Here is a 22,847-nt window from a genome sequence, read left to right on the forward strand (position 1 = left end):
TTGCTTATCTGAAATGTTTGAGATGTTTATAGTGCCCTCCACCATGAAGACCAATGCAAAATATTGGTTTAAATTATCAGCCATTTTCCTGTTCCCAGTTATCAATTCTCCAGTCGCATCCTCCAAGGGTCCCACGCTTACTTTAGCCACTCTCTTTTTATACATCCGTAGAAGCTCTTGCTGTCAGTTTTTATATTTCTTGCCAATTTACTTTATTAACATTTTAGTCATCCGCGGCTGGTTCCTAAAAAAATTCCTAATCCTCTGGCTTATCACTAGTTTTTGCCACTGTGTGCCTTAGTTTTTGATTGGATACTCTCCTTGGCCACCTTTGTTAACACAGATTGAGTCCTTTTTGACCGGGATAAATTTTTACTGAGCGTTATGAAATATCTCCTTAATTGTCTCTTATGTTGTGTAGTAATCTTTTAAATGGCACCTTCCTGAATGCCATTTGGAAATCCAAATACATGTACTACATCTACTCATTCCCCTTTATCCACCCTGCTTGTTACATCCTCAAAAGAACTGTAATATGTCAAACATGATTTCCCTTTCGCAAAGCCATGTTGACTCTGCTTGACAGTATTATGATTTTCTGAATACGGAATTTTCTGTGCCCGCCAGCATCAGGCGTCATGAGCGGATAATGTGGCAGGAAGACCAAAAATCGGTTTCATGTTTGCAATCATCCACTCCGCCCATCAATGGCAGACTACATTTTTCATCACCAGACATCGGGAACTTCATTGTAATACAGTTGCATACCACTATAAGCCCAGCTCGCCAGAATCATCCTCGCACACTGGATCATCTGAGCGTGTCGGTGTGCAACAACATTTATAAGACGTGCACTTGGCAAGCTGAACTTCGAAGGGAACTTGGAGGTGAGTGCACAGTAATATTTTGCAGTGTTCGCGAGGATCACCTGTGAACCTCAAGGTTGAGGTACCGTGCATTTAGGCGAGGGCACAGACAATGTCGCATTTTCCCGGCTGGCTGACAGTGTAGTGCAAGGGTTGCACTGTAGTTGAGATGAGGTTGGTGGGTGGGGACATTAGAGAAACCTTGTATAAAGTGACCATTCCACTGCAGCTGGGACAGTTCAGGCACAACACATTGACATGCTTGGAGTAGGGCCTCTAGCTTAACTGCCTACTCAAGCAACATAGAGGCATGAAAGTGCCACCAAATGCTCCAGAGCTTTTCACCCCCTCGGGCATTGACTGCAAACTAATGAGTGCTTAATGAGAACGACGGGATGACTGGGCACAGTGTACAATCTCCTTGCAAAAGCTGGACATGGAGCAGTCACTGGTGGAGACACTTCACAACCCTTTGCAATGTCATCATTCAGGTTTGGACCAGTCTCCACCATGGTTCAAGTTATCAGTGCAACCATTCAGTGCAGGATAGGAGAATGCCTGAGTTGAGCACACAGTATGCAATCCAGTGGGCAAAGCTGCCACCAATCGGTCAGGTGAAGTGGGGCAGATGTGGGTGGGGTTTTGTGAAGCCACTCAGCGCACTAAACTCTGGTCATCCAAGTGGTGGGCAGCACTCTCTGGGATGTATGAAGGAGCCGTCAGACTTAACCAAGAGAGGTTCTTATTACACCCAAAATAAGCCACGCATCTCCCTCTTTCATCCTGCAAAAGGAGTGTATCAGCAGCATAGAGCCTGGTGAACTAGCTGCATATCTCATGGCTTTCAGAGAGCAGAGACAAAGGAGACGAGAGCAATGGAGGTGCCTGGCTGGGCAGAGGGAGGGGAAGCACCCTCAAGAAGGGGCGGCTGGGGCTCCTGTGCATGCTGAAGAGCCACAGTGAGCCGTCACTCGTAGGCGCCTAGCTAGACACAGGGTCAATAGGCTGCACTTGTCAATTCTGCAAATGGTCGAGATGACCAGTGTTGCTGAAGACTACACACGTCCAGGAAACTTGTCGGTCACATCTGCCACCTGCTGCAGGATTTGGTGCCACATGGACATAGAGGGCATCCACTGCCAGTGACCGTGAAAGTGACCACGACGCTGAATTTTTTACACCAGTGGCTCCTTTCAGTGCTCCACAGGTGACCTCGGTGGGATATCACAAGCCTCCATGCACATGAGGTCACGGACGCCATTTTAATGAAAGCACACAACTTTGTGCTTTTCACCATTAGTCAGGAAAACAAGGAAGCAAGAGCGCTAGGATTTGCCCAGATCTCAGGTTTCCCGCAGGTGCAAGGTGCTATCGACTGCCCTCATGTGGTGCTCAGATCTCCGTGGCAACAAGCATTCAACTATATCAACCTCAAGGGTTTCCATTCTCTGAATGTGCAGCTGGTGTGCGACCACCACAAATGCATCCTGCAGGTCTGCACACAGTTCCCAGGGATTGTCCATAACTTATACATTGTCAGTAGGTCTCTGATCCAAGATGTCTTCCACCATCCACAGAAGCTGCAGGGTTGGCTTCTCAGGGGCAAGGGCTACCCACAGAGGACATGACTGATGACACACTTGCAGTGGCCTCAGGCTACAGCAGAGCAAAGCTATAATGAGGTTCCTGCTGCAATTTGCACCCTGGTGGAGAAAACCTTTGGAATATTGAAAATGAGGTTCTGGTGCCAGGACTCTGCAATATTGTCCACAGAGGGTGTCACACATCATCGTCACCTGCTGTGCCCTTTACAACCTGGCACTGCAATAGGGTGGGGACAGCTGAGGAGAAGATGGAGGAGCTGCACGTCTCCTCCGATGAGGAGGACGTTGACGGGGATGAGGGAGGAAGTCCTCAAAGGCGAGGATGATGGCAATAAGGCCATTGCACTGGCCAGATGAGGCAGGCATGCTCAGGAGGCCCTCACTGCTGCTAGATTCATGAAGGATTATAATGGTATGCAGTGAGGAGATACCATAGATCCTTGCATTGCATTTGTGAATGCCCCTCTCCAGTTTGGTTGATGGCAGCGCACATGCCCTCAGTGATAAGGCTCCTATCATGGAGACGCAGCAGATGCCCATATTACCTACATCCCAGCAGGATGGCGAAGACATGCAATGGGGTCACTCCGTAGATCCTCAAATAGCTTATATGGATGTCTGACTCCTGTCTGGCATTTGGCACCGTGCTTGTGCTCTATGAACAGAAATGTAGCAGGGAAAATTTAAATGCATCTGATCCTATAGCATCCTTCACGAGCTGAACCCTTCAGGACCACACTGTTACCAGACACAGATGCTGATGGGACGGGGGTGGGGGGGGGGGGCATCTCAAAAAAAGGTGCTGGGAGCACAAAGAGAGAATGACAGAACTCTGTGCAGCCAGCCCAGGACATTCTGGCAGCAATGATAAGCCCCACTGAGATGCAGACATCTCAGTACAGTAATGGCACAATATCTGTGTGCTGGGGAGGTTGCACAAAGCAAATGGAAGAGGCCCTGGACGGAGACACTTGCCTAGATCTTCTGCAGGGACCAAAGTTTCACAGCTGAGCACACAAACACCGCTCACCAGAACAAGGAACCATAGGCAAGGAGGCATTCCTGGGAGTTTATTAACAAAAAGCGAACAAGTACAAATGATTAACACCCGTGCCCAGCCTGTGCAACTTCATCTTCTTAACCCTTATTTTGTTAATTTAGTTTAATTGTTTTAACTCTAAAAGAGTTACATCTTCTTAACCTTCCTGGCCCTGCCGCTATGTTTTGGTACTCCCTTGACATCCACAGCAGAGGTGGAGGCAGGCTGCTGACTGCTACGCCCTGTGATAACCTTGACGGGCATCCTCTAGAGGGCCGAGACTTTGAGGGCTCCGGCCTGCTTTCAGGGTGCTGCTGTGTGGCAGTGGCACCCTCCTTGGCCTGTGGAGCTGGAGCTGCTGGGGTCACTGGAAGAGGGATTCAGATGGGCCAGATACTCCCAGAGACACGTGGGTGGATGGCCCAGGGATGTGCACCTGCTGATCCTCCTTCCTATGGGTGCCCAAGGCTGACTCCTTGAGAGAAGGGGAAGCTGGAGTGAGATTGAGCTGCCCCGCACCCTCTCATGTTGACACTGTTGAAGGCCAACTATGGCATCAGCAATGGAGTTCAGCCCATGCAGCAATGCAGGACCGATGTCTGGACCAAGGTCTCAATGGCAGCCACCCATCCTACCAGTGTTGACATCAGTGCATTGGCATGCCAGCGCTACCACCTCAGAATGAAGGGGGACAGATTCCTCCGTCGTGCCTTGCAATCTGGAGTGCAGTGGACACGCCTTCCTGATGTTCACAAGCTTGCCTTTGCAGCTCCAGGTATGAGGTATGACCGAGTCTAGAGGCTCATCATCTGACTCTAACTCAGCAGATTTCTGGCCTCCAGCAGTCCTGAGAGTGCTGCCTGCTGTGTATCAGACAGTGTAATGTGCTCACTAGATTGTGACTCCGAGGCTACTCTAAAGCTTGGCCCCATTGAGGTGTCTCTCTCTCTGCCGGTGGAGGGTGTGGGTGAGTGCTATGACGGGTCTTCAATTAGGGTTTCAGCAGACTCCTCTTCTGAGGCAGCTTCGGGTCTTGAGCTGAGGATCTGAGTCATGGACTCCCTCGGCTGTTTCCCCAGATGTGCCTGCGAAAACAAGGAAAGAGAATTAGTGCGTGGTAGTGACCTGTGAAACAGGATACATCACTCACAGTATGGTTGTCTGATAGATGCTGCACTACTAGGTTGTAACATATGAACATACAAATTAAGAGTAGGCCATTTGGCCCCTCGAACTTGCTCCGCCATTCAATAAGATCATGGCTGATCTGAATATAACCTCAAGCCCACATTCCTGCCTATGCCCAATAACCTTTCACCCCCTTGTTAATCAAGGATCTATCTAGCTCTGCCTTAAAAATATTCAAAGGCTCTGCTTCCACTGCCTTTTGAGGAAGAGAGTTCAGAAGACTCACAACCCTCAGAAAAAATTTCTCCTCATCTGTCTTAAATGAGCGACGCCTAATTCTAGATACTCACACAAGAGGAAATATCCTCTCCACATCCACCTCATCAAGACCCCTCAGGAACTTAAAGTTTTCAATCAAGTCGTCTCTTACTCTTCTAAATTCCAGTGGATGCAAGCCTTTCCTCATAAGGCAACCTGTCCATTCTTGCTATTAGTCTAGTAAACCTTCTCCGAACTGCTTTTAATGCATTTAAACTTTCCTTAAATAAGGAGACCAGTACTGTACACAATGCTCCAGATGTACATAATATTACATTCGCAGTATTTTGCTTTTATCTTAGTGCTTAATTCACTGCCACTTCTCTTCCTATGTGCCTACCTGGAAGTACTGCTCTTCTCTCCAACAGGATTTCCGCTTGTCTCCTTTGACCTGTTCACCTTCATTGCTTTCCAATCCCTCCTGGTGTTTGACAAAGTGTTTACAAAACTCACTTTCATAGCCATATTTCCTTCCTCAACAGCTGTCTTCATCTCCGACTTACCTCACGTGGATTCCAACTGAAGTTCCATCCCTCATGTTTTGAAACCACCCAGGATTACAGATATCTCTTGGACAAATAACATTTCTTGAACTGCTGTTCTCACCACACCCTGAAATTCACTCTGTGCCATGCGCTGCCAAATGAGCACAATTGACCTCTCCCTCCAGCAGCACCGAATCATCCTATCTCAAAGCTGTCCTTGTCCCTGATTTTATTCATCATCTCATCTGGCGCCTTAACGAGAAACTTTTTCTCTTCCTTTCAGGTGCTCCAGGACCCTCCACCCCTTCCCATCCCTCTGACCCCATCCTGCCCTTCTAATCCCAGCCCTTGACATGTATGCACCATACCCTCCGACCTTCCCCTCTCTGATGCTGAATGTTTTGTGCTCTGCAAATGACTTAGTTTCATTCCCTTGCGCCCTCACCTCAATGAATTTCGGGCTCGGCACGATGCTGAACTCTTCTTCCTCCGTCTTCGTCTCCGTGCTCACTTCTTTGGGCAGGAGTCCCCATTCCATGGATTCTTTCACCCACCTCCAGTATTCCCCCTCCACCTGAACCCCTCCCTGTGGCCTCACCTGCTCTTGATCTTTTCATTGAGAACTGTCAGCGTGACATCGGCTGTCTCAATTTTTCTGCTCCTCTCACCCACTCTAACCTGTCTCCTTCTGAACTTGCTGCACTCTGTTCTCTTAGGTCCAACCCTGACTTTTGTTATCAAACCTGCCATCAAGGGTGGTGCTGTTGTTGTCTGGCCTACACTCTACCTCGCAGAGGCTGAGCACCAACTCTCAGACTTTTCTTCCTACCTCCTCCTGGACCATGACCCTATCACCGAACATCAAGCCATTGTTTCCAGGACTGTCACTGACCTCATCTCCTCTGAAGATCTTCCCTCCACAGCCTCCAACCTCAGTCTCCCAACCCCATTTTGCCCGCTTCTACCTCCTTCCCAAAATTCACAAACAGGACTGTCTCAGTAGGTTGATTGTCCCACGCCTCTGCTCACACTTTCCTCTCTCTCCCAGAACAATGATAGGGACCCCTTGTCCTCAGCTTTTGCCCCACCAGCCTCCGTATTCAAGGGATCATCCTCCGCCATTTCCAGCAAATCCAGCATGATGCCATCACCAAACACATCTTCCCCTCACCCCCCGTCAGCATTCCATAGGGACGCGCTGGTCCACTCCTCCATCAAGCCCAACACCTTCCCATGCAATTGCAGAAAGTGCAACACCTGCACCTTTACCTTTTCCCTTGTCACTGTCCAAGAGCCCAAACTCTCCTTTCAGGTGAAGCAGCGCTTCACTTGTACTTCCTTTAATTTAGTCTACTGCATTCACTGCTCCCAATGCAGCCTCCTCTGCATTGGAGACACCAAATGCTCTTACCACTACCATTAACACTCCCTTTGTCCTTTTATTCATGACATCTTTGTCAATCTCTCCTTTGCCCCCACCTATTGCTGCCCTTCTATCCAGCTTCACCCACTCCACCCCCCTTAAACAGTATAAATTTTATCATACTGCTACTTCTCTGCAGCTCTGAAGAAGTAATACGGATTCGAAACATCAACTCTTTCTCTTTCCACAGATGCAGTCAGACCTGCTTGAGTTTTTCCAGCATTTTCTGTTTTTGTTTTACTCCAGATGTGGTCTCGCCAATGCCCTGTACAACTGAAGCTTAACCTCCCTACCTTTATAATCAATTATCCTCACAATAAATGATAACATTCTATTAGCTTTCCTAATTACTTGCTGTACCTGCATACTAACTTTTTGTGATTCATGCACTAGGACACCCAGATCCCTCTGAATCTCAGAGCTCTGCAATCTCTCACCATCTGCCAGGTCTTTGCCCACTCACTTTATCTATATCACTTTGTAGCCTCTTTACGTTCTCTTCACAATTTACTTTCTTACCTATCTTTTTGTCACCAGCAAATTGAGCAACCATTCCTTCGATCCCTTCATCCAAGGCATTTACATAAATTGTAAAAAGCTGAGACCCCAGCACTGCTCCCTATGGCACACCACTCATCACATCTTGCAAACCAGAAAAAGGCCAGTTAATGACAACTCTCTGCTTCCTGTTAGCTGGCTAATCCTCACTTGGTTGAGCACTGCCAACCTCACCGTCAGCACAGGAATGGTCCAGATCTTTTCTGGCCAGTTGTGTGACTATTTGCAAAGTCTGTGAGGACCTTGATGTTGGGCATTCCTCCACCAGTTTGCAATCTCTTCCTCTTCTTGTGTGCCAGCTTGTCCTGCATGAATACAGATGGTGTGTATAAGCAGGACGCCTACCAGGCTAGGTGAGAAGTATGCCTGGCATGTGTGGGTGGTGAGTGGTCCCACAGACAAGATGAGATCAATGAAGGTGTCTGAGAGAGAGAGAGAGTGAATGGTGATGGCAGTGAGTGAGATCCCTGTGGATCTGTGATGGGTTTGAGTGAGAGAGAGTTGAGAGTGATGAGAAAAGTAACTCACCCTGGCGGAACAGAGGAAATTATTCATCCTCTTGAGACACTGAGTGGCTGTCCTCTTTTGCAGGCTTTGGCACTGGCCATCGCTGCCAACACCTCCCAAGCCAGATTGGTGATTTTGCTGCCCCACCCCACCAGCCAAAGCAAGGCTAGAGGACATAGGCAGCAGCATGATGGGCCTCCGCAGCGTCCAAAAGGTGTTCCAGGGGCATGTCACTGAATCAAGGGGTTGCAGTCGTCTTGCCTTTCGGGACCATGTCTTTTGTGCAGCAGTCTTGGGCTGAAAGCACAGAGATGTGCGCATGGCTGCATTTTAAATATGGCACCCGGCATGAGGGAGTGGCAAGATGACAGCAAATGAGAGGCCACCCGCCAGCGACCTGGTGTGTTTCCCAGGAATGCATGATTAGGACGATACTGTGTGAAAAGCGACATTGCGGCCGGCGGGCAAAACGTTCCTTTTCCCGCCCACTACCGCACTGCGTGCAAATCTGGGACAATTCGCCCTGAATGTCCTGCTACCATCTCCTTAATAATGGATTCTAGCATTTTCTTGATGATAGATATCAGGCTAACTGGCCATTAGTTTCCTGCTGTCCCCCTCTTTTCTTGATAGGAGTATTACGTTTGTAGTTTTCCAATCCGCCGGGACCTTTCCAGAGTCTAGGGAATTTTGGAAGAATAAAACCAATGCACCTACTATCTCTGCAGACGCTCCTTTTAAGACCCGAAGATGCAGGCATCAGGTCCAGGGGGCTTGTCAGACTTCAGTCCCATTAATTTTCCCAGGACTTTTTCTCTAGTGATCTTGACTGTTTTTAAGGTTCCACCCCACCCGCCCCTGTCTCTTTCGCCTCCTGATTTTCTACTATTCTTGGAATGCTTTTTGTGTCTTCTACTATGAAGACAGATATAAAATCCTTGTTCAAAGTCTCTGCCACTTCCTTGTTTCCCCAGTCTCATCCTCTAAGGTATCCTTTTAATATACTTGTTGAAGCTTTTTTAACTGTCTGTTTTTACATTTCTTGTTCGTTTTCTCTCATACTCTAAAATTTCTCCCTCCATTTCTTTTTTTTTAAGCCTTTGCTGGTAACCTTCCAGCCTACCACTAAGTCTCACAGCATTGTACAGCTTTACTTATAATTTGATTAGGTCTGTGTACAGTTTCAGACATTTTCACTAGGATGGTATTAAGGGGGAGAAATCATTGCTATGCTGATAGGTTTGAGATACTGGGGCCATTTCACTTGTAGTAGATATGGCCAATGTGAGAATTAAAAAGTTAAACGATAAAGTTTTTCCTTTAGTTCTGGAATCAGTGAGCCTGAGGAAAAAGATTGGGTGGAATTTCTTTATGTACTTTGATGCCATGAGAAGGGCAGAAACTGGACTGGTAAAACTTAAAGAATATTTGGAAGAGGTGGGCATACAGGCAGCATGGTATAAGAGCCTGGCAAGGAAAGTGAGATTGTAGATAGGGTGATAGTGGATGGGTCAAGGGTTTTTTCAGGAGTTGGGTGAAGACAGTGGTTTGAAAGGGAGAAGGATGTTGCTGAAGGAAAATGTAATATATCAACTGAAAGATGGTACATCTGACAATGCAACCCTCTCAGCCTACATTGTGAGCTCAATTCCAATTCCTCCATGAAGATTTTTATAAAATGTCTCAGGCCTTATGTCAATCATAAAATTCAAATTGCAAGGGGAAGCAGAGAATAAATGGACAATTAAACCAGTCGGCATAAAATGAAACCCAACTGTAATGCATTTGCCCAAATATTTAGGAGTGTCTCCTTTTCAAAGGAAGAAAATTCAGGTGGAAAATGAAAACTTCATCTAAGTTTCAAGAACAACAAAATGGGAAGAAACAGCCTCTGAGTTACTCTAGGAACTTGAGTAATGAATATTTCTTGTGTCAGGGATAAACTAACCATTTATTCAAAAAAGTGTCCAAGGTTGTCACAGTAATATATTTTTAAGCATTGTACGTTGTTCACATAATCCAAAAGCCCAGGCTAATGCTCTCGGGACATTGATTCAAATCCCACCACTACAGCTGGAGACGTCTGAAATTCAATTAATGAAATCTAGAATATAAAGCTAGTTTCAATAATGGTGTAAAAGCCCATCTGGTTCACTAATGTTCATTAGGTAAGGAAATCTGCCATCCTTACCTGATCTGGCTCCAGGTCCAGAGTAATGTGGTTGACTCTTAACTGCCCTCTGAAATGGCCTAGTAAATTTCAAGGGAATTAGGGACGGACATGCTGGCCTTGCCTGCGATGCCTCACATCCCATCAAAGAATAAAAAGAGGAGCACTATGTTTCTACATTAAACATTCTTTGCAGGATAATACTTGCACTGGAAATACAGTTCGAGTAAAAGGAATTGCTGGTTGAGATTCAGACACATGAAGGCACAAGACAGTCCTGCTTATTGGCTGTTCTCTTGGTTGGAACTACTCTCCTTACCCACTTACGGGACAGTCAAACTAGCTGGCTTACGACACCTGGGAAGTGTTTTTGGCATGGGGGTGTGCTGAATGAGCCTCCAAATTGGTACTTCTCCAGTTTCAGACAGTGGCCTAAATATAATTTGCCCCAAGTGGCTTATGTTTACAGTGGGAAGATAGTTCTTGCTTCTAGTTACAAGATAGGTGTCAAACTGCATGCTGGAGAAGATCCTTGTCCTCCAGTAACTACAAAGCACGAGACGGGGCCCAGATATGTGCCACGACAAAGAGCCTCTCCATCATGGCAAAAATCCTGGAAACTGCCAGAGATTCTAAGCCCCATCCCTAAACACGGCATTTTCCATTTTTGTGAGGCAGGAGTGGAGTCAGGCCAGGGTTCACGCATGTGCCATTTACAGAGACAGCTGGTCATTTAAATCAGCAGCTGCCTCCACTGAAATGGGATTTTGCTGGCCAGAAGTGTGAAACCCAGAACGTGCAGATTGGACCAGATAAGAAGAGGTCTGAACTTGGTGGATTCATTTGGATAGCCACAGTACCCCTTTGGGTCTGGTCCCAGGACACCTTTGAGAAAGGTAAGACATCCTTTAGGATTGTTAAAAGCAAACTTGTTTGTGCACAAAAAGTGCATAAACTCATTAGGGCTGTCAAAGGACAGCAGGTGAGTTGGCATGGAGGAAGTAAAGGCAACAGTTGGAGAGGCATGGGTTGGCATAGAGAGCTTGAGGTAGCCTAGGTTGGCAAAGATGCAGCATGGGAGCATTTGTTGAATGAGGGGGTTGAGGAGTGAGGACTATTTTTCACTTTTCTTTTTAATTTAATTTAACATAGCGCTGGAGCACAAAGGCAGGCCCTCCTCCCAGCCCCCTTTGCACCCACTCCAGGGGCAGCAGGCTTGACTTCCAATCCGGCCCCGTGCCCGGATTGAAAACCTGACATGCAGGCAGTTATTTTCAATGGTCGGGGTCGCAAAGCCGGGGATTCTTCCTGACCCGGAAGCTAAAACATGGGCCTGAGTCTTCCAGAACTGCGAGATCAATCATTTTCCTGCGATTTCCCAGGTTGCTAATCATAATGGTTGAAGGCAGGGGTTTGACCATAATATATGCATAACAGTGCCTTTCTGACTGCAACCCCTCCAGTAATCATCCAGTATGCAGAAGTGAAACTTGCAATTTGTACAGTAAGTGGCGTGTATGACATATGATCCTGAGCTGAAGGGCATGCAATTTGCTGAAAAAGGTGATGCTGAGATGCTATTACTGCAGTTTGTTCCTTATAAACACACACATCAAAACAACCTGAATGCAGGTTACAAGGCTTTTTCCAGAAGACAAAGTCACTCTAAAATAATCATGCAGTTTTGACAAATCGTTCGAATAAATTGATTCAAGGTAAAACTGTAGGGTATCAACTCTTGTAAGACACACAAACACTATACTGTTGGATAAATGAAATTAAAATTATATGACAAATGAATCAACAAACCAACCAATATGAATAAACTGGACTAATTCTTAAGAACTAACCTACTTGAAAAAATGTTTACTCTTTGCATAAAAATTTAAATGCATAGAACAGTGCAGAATCATGGCTGTATAAGTTGAATTACTCACTCACCAGAAAAGGAAGAGGCCTAGCTCAATTACTTTAATTTTTTTTCATTTCGGTTATAACTTTCAAAAGTGTGTACTATGTTTTCGGATTTGAGAAAACATAGATACTGTAGTGGAAAAACTTTCCATCGGAGTACCTGAGACAAAACGGTCTATCCGAGGAGTGTATTCATATTTTGTGGCAACAGAAGAACTTGGCTCAGTAAAAGGATTGAAATGATCTGGAGAATCAAGAAATTGCATGTGTTCATAGATTCAAATTCTTGAAATACTGAAATAAGTTTCAATAATTAAGCAAATTTTAACTGGTCCTGGTAGAAAATATAACTAAATAGTTAGGATTTTACCAAACATTTCATGGTTATGCGTCCTAGAAGTAAAGGTCACACCATCTGAGAAGGCGACAGTGGTATTTAGAGCTTCATCAGCTTTCGTAAGAAAAGGATTTAAGCTTGGAATGGCTTCATCACCAGCACCAGAAGAGGAGAAAGGATCTATAAACAGCAACAGTAAAGAAAGCAGAAACAAAACAAGGAAAAGCAAAGAAACAATCAGGTCACAAGACAGAAAAACAACTTAGTCAAGGGACATATATTCAATATGTGATGAGTTCAACCAGTTTAATTTGTGGAACTATCTGCCATTACTTGAATATTTCAGTGCAAAATTTCTTTCCCATTTTCATCAGTTCAATGAATGAGTCTACTTTATGCAGCCTGGTCAGTAAGGCTTACTGCATACTGCATCCCCTCTTATTGGAGGTTTCAAATTATTCATGCAAATCATATCTTTTAAGATTGTTTTATGCAATATTCAAACTTGCAAACATTCATTTAAATGCTGGAAGTTGCTATGTTTACAGTTCCTTGTACTAGTTTCATCACCATGCATGACCAGCAATAGGAATTCCTAAACCTCACACAAAGACCATTGGGATAAACACATTTGCATCAATTGCAGTCCTCCTTTGACAAAGAATTATGCTATAAGAAAGAAGCTCCCCTATCCAAAAATCAATTCACACTTGGGGAAAGATTATAGAAGCAACAGTTATTCTCCTTTCTCTTTCTTCTTACACAGGAGGGAAGGAGAGAATAGAGTGGAGGAAAAAACAGGCACCATGTAAAAATAAAGTGACTGCAAACAAGTACATGAATGACTTTGGCTCTGAAAAAAGAGCTTGAAACATGCAGCTCCTTCATCTAACCACACACATAATTCGACCTGCCAGACAAGTCCATCAACTTTGGATAGGGGTTGATGACATATCATGATATGCATAAATTTCAGTGCAACTGCCACAGCATTAGCTGTTAAATTAAAACACATAGGGCACGACAATAGCCTCACTCTATATATTTCTGGAGTCTCATTGAGATCAAGCAGCAAAATTCAGAAAGATACCTGACTGTGATATAAAAGGACTTTCACATTGAATCTACATAGTCATAATCCTAATAACCCATGCATAGTAAACTATTTGCAAATATTGTATGATACAAAAATCAACTCAATTGATCTGTTATTTGCCAGTAACAAATCAAACATCTCTCAGCACTTAACCATCATCTCTGATAATCATATGTCAAAGGAAACGTTCCCTTCTTACCACAAAAAGTGTAGTGAAGTGTCCTTATTTCAGAACTGTTTTCTCCAGTAATTGGGCCACTTTATACTAAAGTAACAGGAATTTTAGACATTTAGGATCTCCCTGTGTCCCCAATCCCATTAAATCTCTCAATATATATTATTTTAAATCAGATTGCTGGAGTCTAACACATAGTGCAGTCAGTCAAGCTTTTATGGAAAACCTTTACTCATTTTAATTGCAATACATTCGAAATATTTAATTTGATGCATATCAAGCAAAATGTGCTAAATGTAAAATATGCTGAATTAACTCTTGCTCAAATGCCCAGCTGCATTCTGCAGTCAAGGCTAAACCACAGCATCTGGGTGATCATTCACCAAAAACAGAAGCTAGCTTTATAAATGAATCATGAATAGTGAAATGATGAGACCAGCCATTGTGCTGTATAATTACACACACACTAGCATTTATTTTCTAAGCCTCCAACTTGACTTGGCATTCCACTTGTGTTGGTATTCTTTGAACACAATCCAGTTTTTGATGTTTCCACTGTTTTCTATTAAAGATCAACTTACAAAAAGATTTTGAAAATGTCACAAACATAACTGCAGCTGCAAATGTCTAAATGATAATTGCCATATGATTGTATAATATGGAACGGAATTCTCATGACTAGCTGACATGATTTGTGCAGAAATAATATCCATCACCAACACTTAAACTAGACTAACAAGAATATAGGGTATGGTATGACTGGATTACTGCACGTTTGCTTTTCCCACTTTAGCTTCTCAAAGAATATTGGCTTCTTGAAAATTGGGCACATCAAGTTTGATTCAATTGCTAATTTCATCATCTATTAAAATGTTTCATCTTGAATAATTACCGGTAACAAACAATAACTTGCACTTATAGATGTTAGATCACAGCCAATCCTCCAATTTTCTCAGACAGCGGGTGTTGGTCATGATTCTGCTGTTACCTCCTCTGGGCCCATCTGGTGTTTCTTTACTGATCCCAGTACCAACTCCTTGTTCCTTGAACCATCATCCCTTTGGGCCATTAATCACTCCTGCTTTCCACCCCATCACAGATCCTCCTGTTGGTTCTTTCCCCCACCCACCCCTTTTTTATTCTCTAAGTCATCAACATGAAACATTAAGTGCTACTCTCTCCACAGATGCTACCTTACCTGATAGAGTTTTGAACATTTTCTGTGTGCTAATATGTTTCTCAAGTGCACATCATTCCATACTTGAGAGGGAGGTCAGGTTTCCTACAATAATGCTTCTTAAATGTATCACTAGGATGTACAGTATGTTTTGGCATAACTTGTCCTAAGTGTTCCTTGCTGTATGGTAAGACTGAAGTTTTGCTCAGCACCATGACACCGAGGCAAAAGCATGGTTGAAAAGTATCATGGTCCATCAAAATAATGCCAACAAGAAACCAATTTTGTGTACGACTTGCACCCAAAAAGCTACCAGCCTGCTAAACCACACCAACAGGCAACTTTAATATTATAAAAGCTAAAACTGAGGATGCGTGCTCAATGATCATCTCAACAAAATAAATCTGGACTGTGAACAGAATTGATAGCAAATGCTATAATGCTATACTGAATCTTGACCAAATTACAACCAGTGATATAAACTGTACTGGCTGCTCGAAAATATCGATACACAGTTGTTCAAAATGTAAAGTGACACCGCAGCTGACAGTCCAAATGATCCTTAAATCTTCTTCTTTCCGTAGGCTTTGAAAAAGGATTTTCAGAACTAATCTGGGGAATTGGTTAAATTTAGAGAATATTAAACAGACTTTAGGACTTATAAAAATCATGAACAAATATGGCTTTCAAAAAAATATTTAAAATTCAAACTTGCAAGCTTTGACTATATCAATTAAAAAAATACTAGCAAGGATTTTTTCCAAAATGTTTTAACCATTATCCTGGACAAGCGGGGAGTAAATCTTTCCAACCAAGCAGGCAGATGGGAATGCCATGATCTTCACTTTATTGTTTACTGCATAGACACATTTATTAACATTTGCTTCCTTTCATTGGAAGGTCACTGCAGTTTCCCATAGAAATTATCTGTACAAAATATTAAAGTTTAAAATATTTTAAACACTCACAGTAACTAGTTTGCCCTGCTTTATCATCCAAAAATGAGTGGGCAGCAAAAATACACTAAGTAAAATACTTGCATCACTTAATAGATTATGGGTGGGTACATTTTTAAAAGGGTTTTTTTAAATAAAAGATAGCCTCATTCCTCCTAAGATTAATCACTTAATCAATTACATTGACCCTGGCTACAATTTATTTTTGAGAGCTTCATCTCACTACTGAAATCAGAAATATTTGAACATGCTCACATTGGGTGAACAATTATTTTAAAATGTTATTTTTACAACTGCCATTTTAAAAATATATTTAATTTAAAGTTTTCTAAGATTACCCCTATGGTATCTGGACATCAAACGTTAACAACAGCGTGCGACTGGTACAGCACAAAAATAAATGATCTATATTTAAAAAATAACGTGCATTTATATCATACTCTTCAATTTGTTAGGATGTTGCACAGCATTGCAACCAATTACCTCTAAGTGTCAGCATAGCTGTTACATAGACAAATACAGCAGTCAAGTTGTGCACATCATGAATTCCACAAACAGCAAATGATATGAATGCACCATTGACCATTCCCCCGGAGAATTCTCTGCCTTATTCTGCAACCCCAAATTATGCCACAAGAGTTTGCGTATCCATCTGAGTATCCAAAAGTTAGAACGCTCAACAATGCAGAATTCCCTCAGAACTGTACTGTAGGATCAGGCTAGTTCATGTCAAGTTCTGGTGACAGGTTTGAGCCAATAATTTTTATCTAAAAGGTTTTGTGACTACTATAATGTCACACCCCTCAAAGGCCTCATGTTTCTGTACTTCAAAAAATTAAGATTGACTCAAATAGCTATCTATTAAGTTTGGTTCACCAATGAAAAGCCCATTCCATCCACTGGAGAGATGAGAAAAATACCAATCGCATTCAACAATTAAAGTAAAGTCACGTTCCAAAGCATGACAAAAACTTAACAACTGGAAATTTAACAGAGAATGGAAACAGAATGACAGAAATATTGGGAGAGCATCCCACACTTTGGGGCCAACTGACTCAAGGTGAAGTGAAATCAAAGGAGGCCAAAATCAAAAGAGCAGCAGGAGCATGCAAGGACACAAGAATGAAGGTCTTTGTGATAAGGAGGAATATCAGGTCAAAGTTCAGTTTGGGGTTAAACAGCTCAGTGAGGTTGCAAATAATCTAGTTTATTTTAAGAAAGTTACCAGGGCTGTGAATGTAGTTAGTCACAATAGTGGGGATTTTGTGGCCAGAGCCAAAGTCAATGGTTTCAGTCTCCCCAAGGTTCAACTGCAGGAAATTACAGATTATCCAACACTGGATGTCAGATATACAGTCTAGCAACTCAAAAGGCAGTTGGAAAAGCCAAGAGAGGTAGTGCCATCAGCATACACATGGAAGCTACCACAAATTTAGAGACCATATATACACAGATGATTTTCCCAAGTTTTAGACCCTTAAAAGCAGGTGAATTCGGGTCAAATGTGAAGTTAAAATTTAAAAAATTTAAAACTCAACTCCAACCACTTTAAATCAAATCACTCTCAGGAGGTGGATTGATAATAGTTAAGGAGACTGCATGGTTCTACCAAATAATGCTGGTTGGGTTTTCCTGGCCTCAGGAAGCTTGGCAAGAAAAAAGTAAGACCACCTGGATCCACAAGTTAAATGTCCTTACAGCACTGCTTGTGGGCCTGGAAGAGCCAGGGGTTTTACCTCCCAGCCCAATAAGTTACTTTGTAAACCCACCATGATCCCATTTGCTAACCCACCATCTGCTCACTTCCTTGCCCCCACTGCCACGACAACCAGTGAGGGCTCCAGCCCCAACCTCTTTCCTTCCCCTCTCCAACCCGCCAGTCTCTCCTTGCTCTTCTGCTGAAGGCTCTCTCAACCAACAGGCAGCCAGATGATCAGACTGGGAGTCAAGCAGGAAACCTGAAGAAAATAATGTACAAGTCCAGCTTTTAACCGTAGGATGTTCAGAGAACCAGCGCTTCTGGTTTCCTGTTCATAACTTCCCCACTCAAGCATCCCCCCATCCAATCAGAACACGTGATCTCGTAAAAAAATCTAAATGAGAAAAAGAGGTTGAAAAATAGGTAAAGCACTAAACCTTCTGCTTAAAAATGGCATTTAAGAAGTACCAGATTGCAAGTGTCTGAAATATTGCACTTGTTCAGTCTTATTTTAGATGTTTGTCTCGTTAAAATGTTCTTTGAAGTAGTAATCGAATAGAAAATCTGCATTCCTTACCATTATTGCATAATAAGGCTGAATAGGTTTTCTTCATAAAAGTGATTTTTAATTGATTTAAACTAGTTTTAATTTCAAGCACAGCAATTTTTAGATCTTTCATGCATTTTGATCAATTAATCAAATTATCTGAATATACACCTGAAATTTAGCAAAAGTTTTGTAAATGTCAAATAAAGTTTTTTTTGCCACTTAAAAGATTTTTCTAGGCACCTTACCTCCCCATGTATTAGCTGCCGGGGGTACCGTTGAGATAGATTGCATGGATGGCTGAAATGTTGGCTGAAGATCAAGCAAGTCATTTGGCACTTTGGAAGTGCTGCAGGGAAAAAATTCAAACAGCCTTGTACTCCAAACCAAGTGAACACAATGTGAAGCATTTAAAATATATTTAGCATCATATTGGGTTCCTCAAAAATATTCCAGCAAGGTAAAATCAACCATTTTAAGTTCAAGTATGGCTAGAAAATTGGCTTCAAAACAAGTAAAAGCAATCACTAAGAACTCTGCAAAGTTGAAAAGGATTTCAAGACAGTGCTCCCATTCTGTAAAGATTCATAAAGGAAGGCTACCCCAAGAACAGAATAGGATGAGAGGTCCATTCTCCTCATTGTCAGCCCTAGGAAACTCTTTATTCAAAGAAATCAATTACCCGCTGGAGAAACTTCATGTGAATTTACGCAAGTGGAAAAGCAGTCTTGGACAACTGTATCATGTCAGACCCACTTGAATGAGGAAGCTAACCAGCCTGCCTGTCACTGATTAGCTATCATTTAGACAGGTGATGACTTGCAATCAATCCACACCCAAATGTCAATTTCAAATGAAAACAAGTTTATAATGTAACTCTTTCGAGTACAAACATGTTTCCATCTGTTTCAGATGAAGTTACATTGTTTCATAGTTTGCCATTGTGAGATTTGAACTCTTGATCTTGGGGTTACAAACCCAGTACCATAACCACTTGGCTATTTAGGCCAAGCTAAGTTTATAATGTAGTTGCAGCTGGGATTAAGGAAAGTAAAGATGCCAGAGTCAATGGACTGTATATAAACCAGAATGCATTGCAGGAGCAAATGCTTTCTAGCCAGGAAATATGAAAATGCATTTAAATTATACAAAAATTCTCTCTTGTGTAATCAGGTTTTAAAAAACATTTTCCCTGTCACCTTTACTCTCCTTCACCTGAAGGCCTTGAAATCTTTCCGAGGTCCAGTTTCATTATTGTCAGTTTCCCAAGTGTCTTGATCAAGAGGATGTTTCTCATATGAGTTCTTGTCACAAGGGAGTGGGTTTCAATACAGATTTCATCCTTGTCCAAAGGCACAGATGAAGTTCCATTAAGGATCATGGAATTTTGATGGTATCAATTCTGTCCCATTGCTAATCAAGAGGCACTGACCCCAAATACAGTGCTCATACACCAGTCTAATCGGAAATCATTTAAATATTAGGGGATAGAATGTCAAACTTTCCTGATCTGTATGACTCAGCTATACATTGGTAAAGCTGGTTTTGCCTTCTTTAAAATGCTTTGAGGGATGGGTTGGAGGAGGAAGGTAGTGCAGATTGAAAGCATCTCCCGTGCTCCCTATGATAAACACTCCTCACTGCAAAGCTAACCTGTCACCAGGCTTGGTCAGCATTTCATCAATTTGCTTTGAAACAAAGACTTGTACTTCATGGCTACCAGAGTCTCAAAGTGCTTTACAGCCAATGAAGCATTTTTGTCACTGTTGTAACGTAGGAAATGCAGCAGGCAATTTGCACAGAGCAAGTTCCCACAAAGAGCAATATGATAATGATCAAGTAATAATATGTCTGAGAGATCCTGATTGAGAGATAAATATTCACTTTGCTTTAAGATTGCACCAACACACTTCTGGTGCAATTACTTTTACTTGAACCATCTCACACTGGTTTTACAACAAATGAAGTGCATTTGCAATTGCACTGAAATGCTAGAAACTTAATAACTTGAAAAATAATCATTACCATATTAGTATTAATATTATCAGTTTCTGTACACAAATATTAGTGACTAATATTAGTGTGCATTATTCAAATCACTCAGACATTATTTACCATAGCTCCATGATCAGTCCAATAGACAGAGGATTAAAGTATTTGAACTTTTCAGAAACTGTCTTTTATCCAATTTCATTAAGAAATTTATTTGAAAAATTCCTTTCTCCCCCCAAGGTCCTGACATGCATCACAATCCCATGAGTCCTACTGGAACTTAATTTGTGTTATCGGTTAAGGACAGTCTCAGGTTTTGTAGTGAAACCCATTCCCTTATGGTCAAATTCAGTAGACGGCTGAAAAGCACAAGTACGATGATTATGCTGCTAAAAACAGCTGAAAAGCTTATACCTGTTGGAAGAACCAGGTGTTGAGAAGAGGTCTATGGCTGCAGTCGTGCTGATACTCCCACCCGAGGTAGAACTGGGTGATGCTGCAGTTGTCACAGAAGATGGATAGGGTTTTTTTGCAAGTTCCCTCAAGCGCTGTTCCTGTTAGGAATCAATTTGAACTACTTAACAGACAGGAAAAACAGTTTTACCTGGTCACAAACAAAGCAAATATACCAGAAGCTCAATCTAACATTTAAAATTGATTGACCAACTAACTGGGGGATCATTTTTAATCAGCTAAAATTGAATTAACATATATTTGAGGGAGGGGGCTGTGGTTCTTTTAAAATTTTCATCATAACATTCAAAAAACATTAAATATTACATTTCATCTTTTTTTTTGTTATGACACTTTACAATGCATAAAAGTAAAAAATGCAGGAAACTCAGGAAAGTGAGCTCCAAGTAGTATTGTTGTGATCCCAGCTGAGCTTACCCCTAGACAAGTCTGATCCCAGAGTGGAACCCAGCTTGATAGATCCTAGCTTTTATTTGTTTGTTTAGCTACTGGGAAGTAGCTGCTGAACAGAGTCACCGGAGTCAGCTAATGAACTTTTAACAAAAGAATAAAACATTTATTAAACAAGAAAAGATTAGCTATATCACAATACTCCTTCACCCACAACTATTCCTTTACAGATATATACAGATTTGCAAGGATAACACATGTCACAAAAACTATCTTATACTTTAATGTCCACAGTAAGTACACAGTCCATGAAAACCTATGGCACCCTGTGGTAAGACACACCACATTCAAAAACCAAGTGACAGATGCCACCTCAACCAGATGCTATGGATCTCTCCTCAACTCCCCCCTCAGATACTTGTCACACCATGAGCCAACCAGTCTCACTGCACTCCATCTTTCATAACGAGGGTTTCCAATCTCCACTCAAAGACCTTGCCTTAGAATCTTCTCCTAAACCACGCCCTCTCTCAGATGTCTTCCGCAAGGGTTCACCTCCAGCATTTCAAACTCTCCTTCTGATGTTCATCTTCCCTCGGTCACCACATGCATTCAAGCTGTCTTCCACACACTCTCTCTCACTGACTCAGCTGTCAACAGTGCCACCACTGCTTCACATACCCATAGCAAAGGGTTACAGACCTTCAGTTGACTTTCTGGACCTTCTTGCCTCTTGCAGGCTGATCTCACTTTAAATCTGCTTTCTGCAACTTGAAGCCTTTCTCTGCCCTTTACTCTTAACTTTACTCTACAGGATCTTTTCCAGGTTCCTTTCCTTCCTTTGACTGGGTGGTCTTCTTGGGACATTCTCCTGTTTCTGTCCCATTCCTTTAGCCTAGGGATCTTTTGGTTCTTTTGGGAAATCTACAACTCCCTCTCCCAGTGTCCAGTCTCTCTGGAGTCCTGACTTCAAACTGAAACTTAAAACTGCTGTTTCTTTAGTTTTTGTGTGTGTGTGTGCCTGTGGGAGGGACCTGCCTCTCTGGACCCTTGTTACTAAGCAACAGTCTAATTCTTCTACCCTTGTGTTTGCTTAACTTAAGTCGTAAACTCTCATTAGAAATGCAAGTACCTTTTTAAAGTGAAACTAAAACTCCATTTGACCTTTCTTAACACAGATACAGAAATAGAAATCAAAATTTAAACATTAAAGCTAAAACTCATTCCTAACACCCACAAATACCAATATTTAATACCAATACTTAAATGGTCTCTATTTTCCAACGTACCTACATACAATCTGTGACCTGGATAGGTAAGAATGGATCAAACTGAAGCAATCCCACTGAGGTAGGAAAGAATAAAGCCGAAAGGAGGACAGTGTGCTGGGGTGCAAAGAAGTCAAGAAGGATGAAGAGCTAATACATTGCAGTTGCAATCACAAAGGATGCAATTTGCAACTCGATTAGGGTAATTTCAATGCTATGACAGGAACAGAAGCCTGTTTGAAAGATAGGCAAGGGTCGGGAGGAGACAACATATTCAGAGAACAGTGACAGGGAGGCTAGTGTTGGAGCAGTAGTTTGCAAAAAAAAGGGAAGGGTTAGGGGTGAGCATTTTGGGGAGGGTGGCATAGGTACTGGATTTGAAAGGAAAGATAACTAACTGCGGTGCAAATCGCTTAAAATGGCATAATTTTATGTGCAAAGAAGGGAAGAAGGAATGTTCAGTGGTCAGCAGTTTAGTAGGAATGGGGTCAAGGGAGTAGCAATGGATTTCATCAAGAAGATACATTTGGAGAGGATATAAGGAGAGATGGGAGTGAAGCCAGAGAAAAATGTGGGTTCAGGGAGAAGGCAAAAATCAGCATATGGAATTGAATAGATTGTTTAAGTAAAGATGCATGACAGTTTATCAAAATATCTCAATATTCTAACAAGAGAACAAGCCACAGGTAACATGGCCTTCTACTTTTAATTTTGGTCTTGGAAG

The 22,847-nt window shown here is 42.5% G+C and overlaps 1 protein-coding gene across 14 annotated transcripts in view; it reads right to left on the reverse strand.

Moving 5' to 3' along the window:
- picalma (phosphatidylinositol binding clathrin assembly protein a) overlaps window positions 1-22,847 on the reverse strand; it is a 149,585-nt gene that overhangs the window by 35,519 nt on the left and 91,219 nt on the right. For 7 of the 14 annotated variants that reach the window (XM_041198800.1, XM_041198798.1, XM_041198797.1 and 4 more), the window contains 3 exons: window positions 20,406-20,545; window positions 18,248-18,348; window positions 12,383-12,529 (listed from right to left, as the gene is read on the reverse strand). In XM_041198800.1, coding sequence (XP_041054734.1) covers window positions 12,383-12,529; window positions 18,248-18,348; window positions 20,406-20,545 — 388 coding nt within the window. Of the gene's footprint in view, window positions 1-12,172; window positions 12,257-12,382; window positions 12,530-18,247; window positions 18,349-20,405; window positions 20,546-22,847 lie in introns of all 14 variants that reach the window. The other 7 variants (XM_041198807.1, XM_041198806.1, XM_041198805.1 and 4 more) reach the window with 2 other exon arrangements.

Source organism: Carcharodon carcharias, chromosome 11, assembly GCF_017639515.1.
Source record: "Carcharodon carcharias isolate sCarCar2 chromosome 11, sCarCar2.pri, whole genome shotgun sequence".
In the NCBI taxonomy this organism is placed as follows: Eukaryota; Metazoa; Chordata; class Chondrichthyes; order Lamniformes; family Lamnidae; genus Carcharodon; species Carcharodon carcharias.